This window comes from Lissotriton helveticus, chromosome 6 (genome assembly GCF_964261635.1).
Source record: "Lissotriton helveticus chromosome 6, aLisHel1.1, whole genome shotgun sequence".
In the NCBI taxonomy this organism is placed as follows: Eukaryota; Metazoa; Chordata; class Amphibia; order Caudata; family Salamandridae; genus Lissotriton; species Lissotriton helveticus.
In genome coordinates, this window is record NC_136067.1 from 1,791,320,484 (window position 1) to 1,791,334,908 (window position 14,425).

At 41.6% G+C, this 14,425-nt stretch overlaps 2 protein-coding genes across 3 annotated transcripts in view; one reads left to right on the top strand and one right to left on the bottom strand.

Annotated features, from left to right (window-relative positions):
* The window catches only part of ABCG8 (ATP binding cassette subfamily G member 8), a 251,544-nt gene extending 250,824 nt beyond the window's left edge, over window positions 1-720 (bottom strand). Inside the window, exon 1 of the mRNA XM_078649684.1 lies at window positions 324-720. Within this exon, the coding sequence (XP_078505810.1) occupies window positions 324-401 (78 nt within the window). The 5' untranslated portion in view covers window positions 402-720. The remainder of the gene's footprint in view (window positions 1-323) is intronic.
* Window positions 712-14,425, top strand: part of ABCG5 (ATP binding cassette subfamily G member 5) — a 170,366-nt gene continuing 156,652 nt past the window's right edge. The window contains exons 1-2 of one of the 2 annotated variants that reach the window (XM_078649685.1): window positions 712-1,292; window positions 12,388-12,509. In XM_078649685.1, coding sequence (XP_078505811.1) covers window positions 1,147-1,292; window positions 12,388-12,509 — 268 coding nt within the window. In that variant the 5' untranslated portion in view covers window positions 712-1,146. The remainder of the gene's footprint in view (window positions 1,293-12,387; window positions 12,510-14,425) is intronic. The other variant, XM_078649686.1, reaches the window with a different exon arrangement.

The window sequence follows — 14,425 nt, forward strand, 5'->3', positions numbered from 1 at the left end:
GATTCGGGCAGGGGAGACTTCGATGTCTTCTTGAAGACATATGTCCTGCTCCCACATTACTACATGTGATTGTTCACTGAATGTCAAACCATGAAAGCAAAAAAGGACAATTCCGTATATTCTTGAGAAGCTTTGCACATCTGTGCTCTGGGACTCCAACTTATGCAATAAAGTTTGAAGAAGACATCATTTTTAAATAAAAGGAAAACAACACCCACAGATACGCATGCACTCTTATCCATACTCACACGCACACACCATACACACGCACTTATATACACAAACACACAAAGTGCATACACGCATACAGACTTTTTACTCACCGACGAATCGGGCTCCGGTGAACATGGTACCCGATTTCGGAGCTCGCTTTCAGATGGCATTTGAAACTTGTCGCTCATTGTTATCGCTTTTGCTCCGTCTTGGGCTCCAAAAGGCTTCCAGAGCTGTCTGTTCTCAGAGGACCTTGGTGTGTGAGTCCACCACAAGTTCTGGCATGGGATGTCTAAGCATTGGGTGCACAACGCTCTGGTCTATCCCTCACAGCCCAGCATTGTGGGCAAGCAGAAGCCAAATGCCACTTCTGTGAAGCACAGCCACACAAGTAAGCCTGCACGCGGTAGTCATTCTGACGGGATTTATTGTGTGTCTGAGTCTAAAGGTTTATCAGATAACGGGGAGACACGTTTCTAAATAAAACCGACCCATCCCACTGGAAACATAAGGCACTCGTTGAATCTGCGCACTTTCCAGCTGTCTGAACCGACAGTGAGACTCTGTCCAATATTGCTGGAGAGTAACGGGGGTGAAGGTCACAGTGCGGGAAGGCGGGACGGCCTTGTGTGTTCTAATCAGTGATTGGAGCACAGACTCCCTTGAGTCGTGACCACGAGCGGAATGGATTCTTGAAAGGTCCACAGCTGTCGCGAGCGCTCGAAGTTCTGGGCCAGGAGGCACGCGCCCCCGCTCAGCCTGGTAGAAAGCTCTGCGTAAAAGACCGTAGCTAGGTTGGGTGCATGAGAAGGGCCACCAGGCGCAGTGAATTACTCCTGGGGAGCCAGAGATTAGATGAGCCACCCTCTCAACTGAGAAGCTGCACACGGTCTCGCTGCCTTGAATAGTGAGGTTCACCTGCGGGCAGTCAAGATGTCGGATGCGCCGGTGGTGATGAAAACCAATGATGGGGGAAGGGCGGCGGGGGACCTGGTGATGGCTTCCAGGCCAAGGGTCCGAGGGGCAGAGGAAGGCACAAGGAGCAGCATCGGTGCACGTGGAATATCCTATACTGTCAGGTAAGGAAAACGCATTCTAGTAAGACATTAGGGATACTTTTAATGAAACATCTAGCAAAAAGACATTGGACCAGTCTGGGGTACACCTCAGCCCTCCTCAATAAAATGAAGAGTACCTACCATTCTGGGCAGTAATGGAAAATAGAGGTTTAAAAAATGTATCCTGCTCTTCAAAACAAAGAATGGTTTGGAACCAACCCCCACACTACGTTTACCACGACACCTGAAGAGGTGCCCTTCTTTTCACAATAATAACTTGTATCCATACAATAGCTTGTTTCTTACATAGTGCTTCATACCCCACTTCTGCCATCTCTTTGCACTGTAAATAATAGCTTTAAAGAAGGGTGAGTTAGTGTTTCCAGGGTTTGAACTTAGTACTTCCAGACCACCATATATGTTACCATTGAGCGTTTAAATCAGTCACCCTGTCAGTGTTATAATTTTATAATATTTATACCAAAAAAACGAGCATTGGAGACATGTCGTTTTTGGTTTTATACGGTGGCTGATTTTATGAGCATTTTTTAAAAATGATGTTTGTAGCAGACCAGAGTTTTTAAATGCCCTTTGAATGGCTTCCGCTTCTCAAGAGGTGGCATTATCATGTGTAACATTCCTAATTCTTGATCAGTGTAGGGTATTCTTTCTTACTTACGAGTTGTATTGTCTTCCTCCTCCCTATTGCTCCACCTCCAGCATTGGTCTGCGCGGAGGTGTGTTAGCAGCCCTTTGATGAAGCATGACACATGTTTTTGTGTGTGAGGGCAGTTTTAAAACTCTTGGGTGTTTCCCCCAACCTGAGATCACAGCAATCATTAACATGAAGTCCCCCTTCTATTTATTATTATTATAATTATAGTGTCACTTGTAGAGCGCACGGCTACCCCAACGGGGTGTCCCGGCGCTGAATGGATTGAAAAACGGGCTCTGAAAACAGAGAATTACTGGCAGAATAGGAAGGTCTTCAAGGATTTGCGAAATTCACGTTCAGAGGTACTCTTACGCAGATCTAGGGGCAGTTTATTCCATCTTTGAGCGGCTCCCAGCTCAAAGGTTCTGCCCCCGGCTCGCGCTCTTTTGAATCTTGGGGTGGCCAGCAGGAGTTTGGTGTTAGATCGAAGGGCTCTCGAGTTGCAGTAAGGCCTTAGAGTGGAGCGTAGATGGGCAGAACCAAGGCCCTTGGTGGAGCGATAGGCCAGTGTCAAAGCCTTGAACTCTATTCGTTTGCTCATGGGTAACCATTGCAATTCCCTCAGATAGGGGGTAATGTGCTGCCTACGAGTGAGGCCTCCAATTAACCGTGCGGCGGCATTTTGTACCAGTTGAAGTTTTAGGCAGAGGCCTTTAGTCAGGCCTAGGTATAATCCGTTGGCATAATCAAGATGAGAAATGATTAGGGCATGGACAATGGTTTTTCTATTTGCGGGTGGGAGAAAATTTATTAGTTTCTTTAGGGTTCTTATCTTAGAATAGCAGGTGGCTGAGACTGCATGGACCTGGTTTTCAAATGATAATTTTTCATCCCAACGCACTCCTAGGTTCCTAACGGAATCTTTCGGAGTGGGGGCTTGGCTCAGTTCTTCCGGCCACCATAGGTTCGAACTAAGTGGGGAGGGCTGATTAAAAAAGAGCACCTCAGTTTTCCCTGCATTTAGTCGTAAAAAATTGAGGTCCATCCATTTAGCAATGTCTCTCATACAGGTTTTGAGGGGTTCAAAGGCATTGAGGGAAGGTTCATCAAATGTGAAAAGAAGCTGTATATCGTCCGCGTAGGACGTCGTTTTAATTCCCGTGCAGGAGATCAAGTAAGCCAGAGGGGAAAATAAACATTGAACAAAAGGGGGCTGAGAGAGGAGCCCTGGGGCCCTCCCCATTTCAATGGTCTAGGAGTAGAGGTGAAAGGGGGGGTATGGACCTGTTGTGACCGATTGGATAAGAATGAGCCTAGCCAATTAAGGACCTTGCCCTGAATTCCAATCTCCCTCAGTCTATTCAGTAGTAGGGAGTGGGAGACAGTGTCGAATGCTGCTGATAAATCCAGCAGCACCAACACCGCCCTCCATCCCTGATCCAATGTCCAGCGCACTGAATCTGCCATCTCAATGAGGGCCGACTCCGTGCTGTAGCCCTTACGGAAACCATGTTGGGAATCGTGATAGAGTCCGTTATTCTCAATATAGCGTGCGATTTGCTGATGGGCTAGCCTTTCTAGGATCTTGGCCGGAGCAGGGAGGAGGGATATCGGCCTATAATTAGCCGGGTTCTCAGGATCTGCGTTGGCCTTTTTTAAAATAGGGACTAGAAACGTGTGTTTCCAGGCCTCCGGGTAAACCCCCGAGCTTAAAGAGGTGTTCCAAATAGAGTTAAGGTAAGGGTTGAGAAAGGAGGCCAGCCGTTTATAGTGTTTAGAGGGCCATGGGTCCCCAGGGCTGCCTGACTTACATCTAAGTAGCTCTAGATAGGAAGTCTCAAGGGGAATTTCTGCAAATTCTGTGAGGGTGGGGCTAGCAGTGTGGGTCCCGACCATTGCCGTGGGCAACTCAGTTTCACCACTTATCGGGAAGGATGCATGGATCTGGGCAATATTCTACTCAAAGAACTCTGAGAGTTGAGAACAGAGTTTTTGAGAGGCTTGCTGCTTTCGAATAAGAGCTTGGGGATCCGTGAAAGATCTAACAATCGAGAAGATTTCTCTTGGAGCGTTGCTAGCTCTTTCAATCTTCTCAGCAAGGAAGATTCTTTTATGCTTTATAATCTGCTTCCTATATTCCTTCAGTGCTTGACGATAGTTAGTTTTACTATCACTGGAGTAATCCAGTCTCCAGCGCCTCTCCAGCACCTTACAAGCAGATTTTAAGTGGCGTAGTTCCTCCGAGAACCAGGGGGCAGCTGGGGAGGATCTGAATGTTTTTATCGGCCTAAGAGGTGCCAGGGAGTCGATAGCCTGACAAATCCATTCGTTAAAATTAGAGATGCAAGTATCTAAGTCCGTGGCCGGACGGGGCCAGTGATCTTTAAGGTGGGCGTCAAGCGTGGATGAAGTAATTTTGCTCCAGTTTCTTCCAAATTCTCTAGGGGCGGAGGAGGGTCTATCATAACGAGTCAAGGAGGTGGTAAAGGGAATTAGAAAATGGTCTGACCATGTAACCGGAATAAGGTCTTCAATTCTCATCGCAGTAAGGTTAGAACAGATTAGGTCTAGTGTGTGCCCGGCTCTATGAGTAGGGAGGGCCACTAGCTGATACATATCACAAGCCGAGAGGGTAGATAAAAGATTCAAGCTCAAAGAGCAGGCCGGGTCTTTTATGTGTAGGTTACAATCTCCTAGGACAGTATATTTGGCATAGCGAGTGCAGGCTTGAGTGATGTATTCCAGTAATGCCGGAAGGTGAATAGGGCTAGAATTGGGCGGGCGGTAGATCAGTAAGCCTGAAAAAGAAACAGATGCTGAGAGATTAATACTAAAGGGGAGCGCCTCTATACTATCAATAGGATCAAAGTGTGGGGAGGAGATAGTCCATTCATTTTTATAGATAATAGCTACTCCACCTCCCCTTCTTCCGGTTTGACGGTTAGCGCAGATAATACTAAATCCGTCCGGAATCGCCAGAGTGATCGCGGGATTACTTTCCTCATTCAGCCAAGTTTCGGTTAAAAATAGAAGATCCCAATTATTTTCCATCAGGGATTGCTGGATATCGAGGGAATGCTTGACCATAGACCTACAATTTATCAAGGCGGCCTTAATAGGAATTGTCAGTATAGGGCCACGGGAGGGAGGCAAGGCAGAGGGTTTATGAGGCTCCCGTAGGTTCATAGAGGAGAACCCACAGTGCCTGCATGTTATAAGGGTGCCACGAGGGGTGACGGGATCCGCACGATGGTAAGAACAACCCCCTGGGCGGAGGGCTATAATTTCCCCTCGTGAATAAGTAAGTCTAGACTGGATGGTAGGATGGTCGGCATTCCCTGCCCCGGCCGCGTTCTGGTCACGGACGGGCGCAGACGGGCTTCGCGCCCGGGGGGGGGGGGTAGTACCATTTTATGCTGTGGAGGGCGGGGGAGGTAAACAACTAGACCTCTACCCCGAGCCTACCTCCAATATGGCCGCTATGCTCCCTCTTCAGCGCCTAGTCGGCTGAGGGGAAGGAGACCGCCAATCAGGTAGGCATCAAGTAACAAAGTGCTGCAGTATTAAAGCGTTTTTTAAACAAATGTGCAAAATACAAGCAATATTAAAAGCGAGTTTCCTAAGTCTCCGGCTTCCGCCTCAGAGACCAGTTTAACTATCCAATTTGTGTGTATAAAGTTTTTGCAGGAGGTAGAAGTGGGACGTTTTTTCCTCCTACCCATCATCTTTTGTGTGTGGTAATTTATTGTTGACAACTATGTCTGTGCATCGTTTTCATACTAAGAAAACAATATGGAGATCAACATTAAATATGCACTCTAAAGGCCTAATGTTCAATATTTTGACGTTCGGCAGCACAGGAAGCCTTCCTTTTGCGTTGCCCTGCCTCAAAAGAAAAGGGCAAGAATGAGTCCTATCTACAACATAGGGTGCATTCCTGTCCTTTTCCCCTGCACTGGCGCACAAAGGGCTGCCATGCCCCAACAGAGGCACCCTTGCACCATGGGGCAATGGTGTGTCTGCGTTGTAATGGCGATTGTTTTAATGCAGAAAGGGACACCTTCGTGCACAATAACAATCACCAGAGGTGTTTTCCTCTTTATATGTGTGCTGCAGAATGCTACCTTGCAGTTTATAAAGCTCATATATATTTTATGTTATTCATATTTCCTACAGAGGTAGAATATAAACATAGAAAATGGACTGAGTAGATACACCAGTTGTATAGTTTTATAACGAAGTTTATTTTATGACTAAAATATATCCTCTAAAGCTGCCCAATGTTTCATTCCAGTTAATTATGCTATTGTAATATCAGCATATGTGTTAAACAATTATAGGTTAGTGTACTCTCAAATTTCTTGCCTTTTTCTGTTTTCATTTGTAAGAAAAAAGCCTGAAAAATTAATCAAGGTTTCCAAAAATATGAGCTATAAATAAAAGGCTCAGTTTCCAGTAAATTCTCAAAGTTGAGTTTTGTTTAAATGTTATTGTATTTATAAACCATGTACAGCTAAATGCTGTACAGAGCAAAATCATAGGAAAACAAGCAGTACATATCAGTACAGAGGTGTTGAAAAGGACAATTGAACTATTCTCCACCAAAATAAAATCTATAAAAACTCATGGAGATATGGGCTTGCAAAAAGACATGAAAGATGTGGAAAGAGGAAAAAGATAAGCAGAAAACCAGGAAAGAGCCAATCCAGAAATAACAAGAAGACAGATTGGCCCAATCGTCAACTATTTGTTTCCGCAAACTCAATATTCTGTTATTCCTGTACTAAAAGCCCAAGCCAGATACACAAATTAGGTTCTCTTAGTTCTATGGAAACACCATGAATTGGTGATGTTTCCCCAGTAAATGTCCATGGAATACTGTGGGGGGAAGAATGAGGAATAACAAACAAAACGGCTATCTGGGTTTTGTTAAAACAACAATTACTTAAAGAGAAAAATGTCAAGCTCTTACCATGGTTGCCATTAACTAATTATTTCTGTTTACTGTGTTTCCGATTATTATAGCTAATCAAGTTTTAGTGAGTCTAAGGTTTAGTTCATGATTACATTATCTCTAGCTCTTATAAACATTGCAATGTTTGCAATCACATTTTAATAATTGGAATATTTTCCAATCTCTATGTTTATGACTTCTAAGTATTCTGAATTCTGGCTTCTGAAATGGATACCACTCTTACTGGGAATTTTGTATTGTTGTTTTAGTTTTGCATCCATTAGAATCAGCACTATATAAAATAAAATATTTCAAAATCAATAGTTTGATGAAAATCACATGCTTACTTAAAAAGATAATGATAATGACGCGGTAGGAGATGCTCTCTTTAAACAACCACATGGAGACTATAGAAGAGAATGCAACTTAATTTGAAATTATTGTAATGTAGTGTAAAGATTTCAAAAGAAAACCTTGAAAATATACAAGGAAGTTGTGTAAAGAAGCAAAGGTCAAGGAAAGAAATGTTTATCAGCTTCAGAATAACCCTAGGTAGAAAAGATTACCTCCATGGGATGAGATAACAACTGATAGAACATAGAGGAAGCCCGTTAACAGAGTCACGATCATGGCTTTAGTAAAATAATCTAATAATAAACCCTGTGCAAAAGTGATTGTAACAAACATAAAGGTGAATACCATAAATGTTGTGTAATATAGTATGAAAGCCTTGGAGAAACGGTAACTGTTATTCCTCAAAATCCTACCACCGCAACAATATCCAAGCACACGATGGGTCAGTGCCCATCTTGTAATGAAACTGAGTTATGGCTGTGTTAGCTGTAAGTTTAGTAGTCCAGAAATCAATGGGAAAGTTGCTTCATTTTTGAATAACACTAATGTAATAACAGAAGAAGTTACAAAACCTCCTGCATAGACTGCTAAGAAATAGAGAAAGAAAACTGTCAAGGTAACTTACATTGTGAACGGGTCTGTTAACATAAGCATTTTACAAAGACGTATGAATTAAATACTCTGAAAAAAAGGCTTAAAAAGTATTGACTTCAACATATGTGGAGCAACATTACGCTCTACCGCCTATCGCACAGCCAATTCGAAAAATATACAGCAAGCTTCGTTGTCAGTTTAGTCATTCATTTTACTCCATAAATATCCACGTTTTTATCCATTTCCTCGATTTATCATTCCTTTCTCAAGTTCATATAAAAAGGCTGCCTATTTCTTAATTTTTTCGAATGCTGCAGATATAGCTATATGGGCCTTTTTCCTTAGCACATGGGTATATACAATTAATCCTGAGTAGCTATGTTCATAATAACCCAATGCATTTCGGGCTGGACAGCCCTTCGTCAGGGGTAGCTATACATTTGAATTAAAACCACTATCAATATTTGTGACATTCTGACATGCACCATAATCTATGGTCTGTAGACCCATTTTGCAAACTGTAATTCATGCACATTTGGTTTAAAAAAAAAGACATAAACTCCCATAACTAATCTAACCCAACCATTCTCTTAATCCACATTATAAAACAAAACCTTTGGAAACAAAACCCTTTGTGAAACTCACTACCACCCAATGTGTGCTAAATTAAACCCCCATAGTGGCATTGTGTTGTTAAACCCATAGCCTTCTTCTGGACCTGCATCTGTTGAACACTATTTCTAGTAGTTAAACTGGCTGACCTCCTCCTTCCACACCACCATGCGAGTGCACAACAAACAAACTAGTGCCCCACCTATTTACCACCCTCTCTGTGAGTTAGAAACTTTACACCTGACTCTAATTACCAATTCAAACACCCCTTCTTGAAAAAAACAAATCTGACTAGTCATTGTGATGCCTTCTAAAATCACCCACCCTCCATGCGGTAATCCAAACAATTTGCATATTATGTATCAACTCTCTCCACTGTTTTTGTAAAATAGTTGTCGTAAAATTATATATGTCCAATGTTAGTTGTACACCAAATAAAAATGATATTCACTAGTCTTGAGTTCTTCATAGACTTTTTTACCAGCACTTAAAACACAAACTGACTTACTCTTGTGAACTGGATGTTTCCAAACAGCCCTCTATATGATGTTACTGCTATTGCTTTTAACTCTATATGTCCTCCTAATCTTCCTGGGTGCAAACTGCTGGAAGGGGCAAAATTAGTTCAATATCGATATGAGAATGACAGGATGCACACCTTTATGTTTCAGGGAAACATCGTTTACATTGCATGCGATACATCGCATGCCATTACGTGATTGTTACAACGACCATGTTGTTACATTGCAAACCATTACAAAGCAAGTCGGTACAACGACTTGCTGTCGGGGGCAGAAGGTGTTGAATTTAAAATCCAACACCTTCCCTACTATTGCACAGACTGGAGTTGGAATAGTAAATTATACTCCTCCAACATCCAGCGCCCCCTACAGCAAGTCGTTGTAATGACTTGCGTTTTAATGGCATGCGATGTAACAATGCAGTAGTTGTAACAACCACGTGGTAATGGCATGAAATGTATCGCCTGCGTTGTAACGCGGCCTATTCTATGTTTAACAATAGGTTTTTACAAAATGCTCAAAGGCAACACAGTATGCGTGCAGACCAGCGCTGCACCTGGCGCTAACAGCGCAAATAAAATATTTCAACATATGTCTGCTATAATAAGGCTGTTTATTTCCCAATCTTTTTTCGAATGCTGCAGATATACCTATCAGGGCCATTTTCTGGAGCACGTGGGTATACACAATTCATCCTGGGCTGCTGTGTTCATTATAACCCAATGCTTTTTGGGCTGGACAGCCCTTCGTCAGGGGTAGTTGAAAAAAACTGGGAAATAAGTAGCTTTTTATATGAACTGAGAAAGGAATGAGAAATCGATTAAATGGAATAAAAACATGGATTTATATGGATTAAAATGAATGATTAAACTGACAACGAAGTCTGCTGAATATTATATTAATTGGCTATGCGACAGGCGGCTGGAACGTAATGTCGCTCCACATATGTTGAAATATTTCATTCGTGCTGTTGGGACAAGGCGCCTTGCCGGTCTGCACACATACTGTTACCTGTGAGCATTTTGTAAAAACGGATTGTTAAAAATAAACGTGTGCATCCTGACATTCTTATATTGATAAAAATGTTGATACCTTAATATATTTACCACCTTAAACTAGCTTGTTTTTACTTAAAAAATACGCGGGAAGACAAAGGTAAATCCCATGAAATGCTGAAATAGTGTTTGGACTCACTCCTCTTTCATGTGGGTATAGCTTTCTTGGGAAGCTGATGTCTCTTTGTGCCCCCAAAAACACAACCCGGGCCTTACCTCTGTTCCATTGCTGGGAGTTCCAATTTATTCTGGAAGTGTGTTTGAATTTGTGAACCTGCCACTGAAGGTCATTTCTGTGTGCTCTGGGAAATAAAAAAAACAACCGTAACTGTGGTGTCTCACTCACTTTAGAGCTCATGCTGTGCCTCCAGTGATTTCACCTGTGAGTTACATACATATAAAAGATAAAATGGTGTCACACTAATATGAGTGATTGTAAACTCTGGTCCTAATGTGAGCATTAGTTATCCATGTCAAGTTTCAAATAGTCTGCAGGTCTAGCAAGGTGTGTCTACAAGCAGGTAACATACTAAGTCAGCCCCCACCTTTTGACACCCCCTTGCAAGGGAAATTGGTTGTCTTAGATCCACCAGTCTCCTTTGGAAATCCTTCAGCCTTGAATGCTAAGGAATCCTGTTCCTTGTGGCACAAGATTCCCACCACTGCGTGTATTTTGTTAAAGGCCAACCAAGCATAGAACAAGCCTAGCCTCAATGAGTTAAAAGTCTGATTTGCTTTGTGGATAGGCAATACCAAACCAAAAGAAAGAGCTGGTGTTACCATAGCAATTTCACCACACTCTTCTCCTTCTGCTGGGCCTTATGCTATAATGCATTAGATTCATGGATTTTGTTTAGCTGACTTTGCACCCGGGAGGTCTTAAGACATGGGCAAACTAGGGGTCATCACAGCTTGCAACAGAGTCTCAGAGCTTGGCAATTAGAAATGTTGGCATTCCTGTTTGACTGCAGGTTTTTAGAACATGGCCTCCATCTCCTCCTATTTTGACCTTGGTGTTTAACAACCAACTGAATCTTTGGATGTAGTTCTTTAGCATTGTCCTGCTGAGAGAGCTGAGATGAGAACGTCAAAAACAAATAAGTTCAGATGACGAAGAAGGGGTCTCAAGTGGGAAAATAAGGCTGGGGTCGTTTAATCGCCTATGGCAACAAAATGCTCATACAAATGTGACTTTTCATTCGTAGGTATTAACTTGGGTGCATAATATAGAGGGGTGAAGAGGAAACAATTGTTTACCAAAAGTAAAATACAGTGAGGATTGTTCCCTTCAAGAAATCATAATTTGACAGCAATGGAACTGGAAACAGCACAGGAATTATTGATCAGAGAGAAAGGACACAGAGTGTTTGTGGCCATAGACAAGTGTTGATGAGTAGAGAGCAGGGCAAATAGTGATAAAGGAAGAGATCATAAACACAGGGCACAAACGAAAAAGAGAGCTAAAGTTATACCAAAAGCAGAAGATTACACAATTGGAATAAGATCTCTTGTTGGGTGTAGTTGAATTCTTGATTATGGAGAAACAGCAGGGAGATTACCATCTGGCTATGTTACAGGAGAATGTTGGTGGGCATGGTGGGTGAGTTAATGTCACTTAATCAAAAGGTGTGTGTGATTACTAAGTGGTAAACTATAGTTGTAAGGCATCATTTAGAGGTCACATCAACAGGGCTACTGTCACACATTAATGGCTACCTCATTTGCTCACCACTTGCATCCCCCTTCCTATTTACATGACAGGGGATGTCAGCTTTCCTAATGCTGGAGGTGCAGTCATCTCCACAATCCGGAAAGCTCTCTCGTTGGGTACCCACCAATGGATAGGATGTTAGAAGGCACATCTTATTCAGCAAGGATTTTCCAGTCCCCAACATTTTTCTGTCTGGATCCTTGACAATGAAAATGCAAAAACAATCCCCCACATTCTGAAAGAAAATTCCTAGGGCATCAGGGATATCGGCCATTACTGTTTCTTATTGCTTCTGCCAAAAAACCTACCAACAACGTGGGGGACTTTAGATTGGCCATTCTCTAAATAAATCCCCTTCTTCTCTTCATTTTACTTCCATTCCATAGTTTCTGCAAATTGAATGCCTATCTTCTGTTGCCCAGAACCATTCTGCTAGACTTTAGCTAAAGTTCACATTATGATAAAACAGATAGTCCGTAAAATGTTTCTAAATTATTATACAAAAATGCAGTAGATGTGTTGTGACAGATAATGTAAATTGTAAAGAAATAATTTGTTTTATCCATAATATAACAAGAAAATGAATGCATTCTAGAACCTTAATATAGATTTGGAATAAAAATATCTAATTTTACTTATCCTGTTATGTTTTGTTCTAAGTGAACGTGTTGGCCCTTGGTGGGATATTCCTTCATATCACACAAAATGGACAAGACAAATCTTGAAAGATGTGTCATTTTATATGGAAAGTGGACAACTTATGGGGATTTTAGGAAATTCTGGTAAGTAGAAAGGAATTTACAGGTAAACGCTACAATATTTGAATTTATATGTGAATGTGAGATTAATATTTCTAAAACAATAATATGTTCTGCACTCTCGAACAAGAAGGCAAAACGATAGCTGGGAAATAGATATAACTTATGTGCCTCTGGAATCTGCTGTAATTAGCTGAATGTTACTATGTCAATGTGCACATTTAGATACATTGATAGTATTTTAAAAGTCAGGAATGTTTGCTGATGATCTTGCAGGAATCAAACCTCATCACTATTTCTGTTGTATTTGGTGATATTTAACAACGTGATCAAGCGGCAAAGCAGTGGGAGGTGACCCTTGCTTGACCGACAAAATTTAAAACAAAGGTGATTTTATTTATATACATAAAGATCTTAAAGGTCAATATTTTTTATATGTTGATACACAATTACATGTAGTCACACATTTCAATTACTCTTGACACTCTTTATTGTTTTAGCAAAAACCTGAAGGATGTTTTTGGATCATAGATGCATTACATATTTGTTTGGTCTTCTCAGTGAGTACCATTAATTGCCTGTGCACTCGCAAGTAGGTGGCTATTCATGTATAGCGGTTGAGTGGATGTGCAGTCCTTTCTGCACTGTCCATTATGGAGTGGTGCCACAACTGATCTGCATATTGTTGCTCCCTGTTGGTAGTGACACAGGGAGCAAAACACAATAGACTGGAATGCTGCATATATTAATTACCATTGGTTCGGCTTAAAAAAAATGCAAGCATTCCATCTATCAGTTTTTTCTTCTCAGAAAGGAGATAAGTAGCATCTGTCTTCAGAACACCTGGGCCGCCAACACAGATTTTGTCAAAGCCACTCTGGTGTGAAATTATTGAAATGCTGTAATATATATCTGGCGGAAGCTAGACAGTAAACCTGGTATCCCTTATGCCTGCATAAGACAGCTGGGCTCTGGGTAAGTGGCAATTCTGCCATCTAACCTTTTGTTTGTGGCAGCCACCTCAGAACAGTGTTTTGAGTTGTCCCTCTCTGAGGAGATATGATGGTTGTGATGGAGCCTTTTAGCTAAGCCATGGTGGGCATATTCCTGATCTGCAGGTTCCCATAAGCACTAAGATATGTGATCCATCTTGGATTTGTGAATGGATCGAATGTGTAAACCATGAAATGAAATGAGAAACAGAAAATGGGCACAGACACTTGAAAATCTTTGTGCCTGCCAGTATATATCAATTACTATGTAATTAAAACACCTTCACAGTACCTCACCCAGTTAACCGCACAGTCTGACATTTCTCATAAATCCAAATAAACTCCAGAACTTCAAAAATATTGCTTTGCTACCTGTAAAACACAAACTAAAATATAATGGTAGCAGAGGGGTCCTTTGGAGAACTGCAACAGAAAGTGATCACCCAATGAAATTTTAAAAGTTGTGAAACAGTATTGCAAATTTGTCACCCAAAATATATAATTTCACCAATAGAGTGGTTACTCTTCAGAAAGAAAGGACGTATGACGTTTATAATCAGCGGGTTTCCAAAAGATGAAGTTTTTTTGAATTTTCCTTACATCTGCATTCACATAATTTCACATGTTTAAAAAGTCACGGAGCAAAAGTACTGTCCATCACTGACTATGCATTTAACTGCAGGGCCTAGTAGCCTTTACTGGGACCCTACTGTATCCAACACGAAATAATTGAAACCCATGTCAATGATGTTAGAAATCAATTTACTCACACCATAACGTGGCATCAGGCAAAGAAAGCAAGTAAAAACAAACAAATCACTCGAGAGTTCTACTTCACCTAGGAGGGAGTTTAATTGTGTACTTGTAACCTTTCAGGGACCATTTTAGGGTGTGACGGGTGAACATTCTTTAACACTGCTAATAAACAGGTGACCTTCTGCCAGTGAT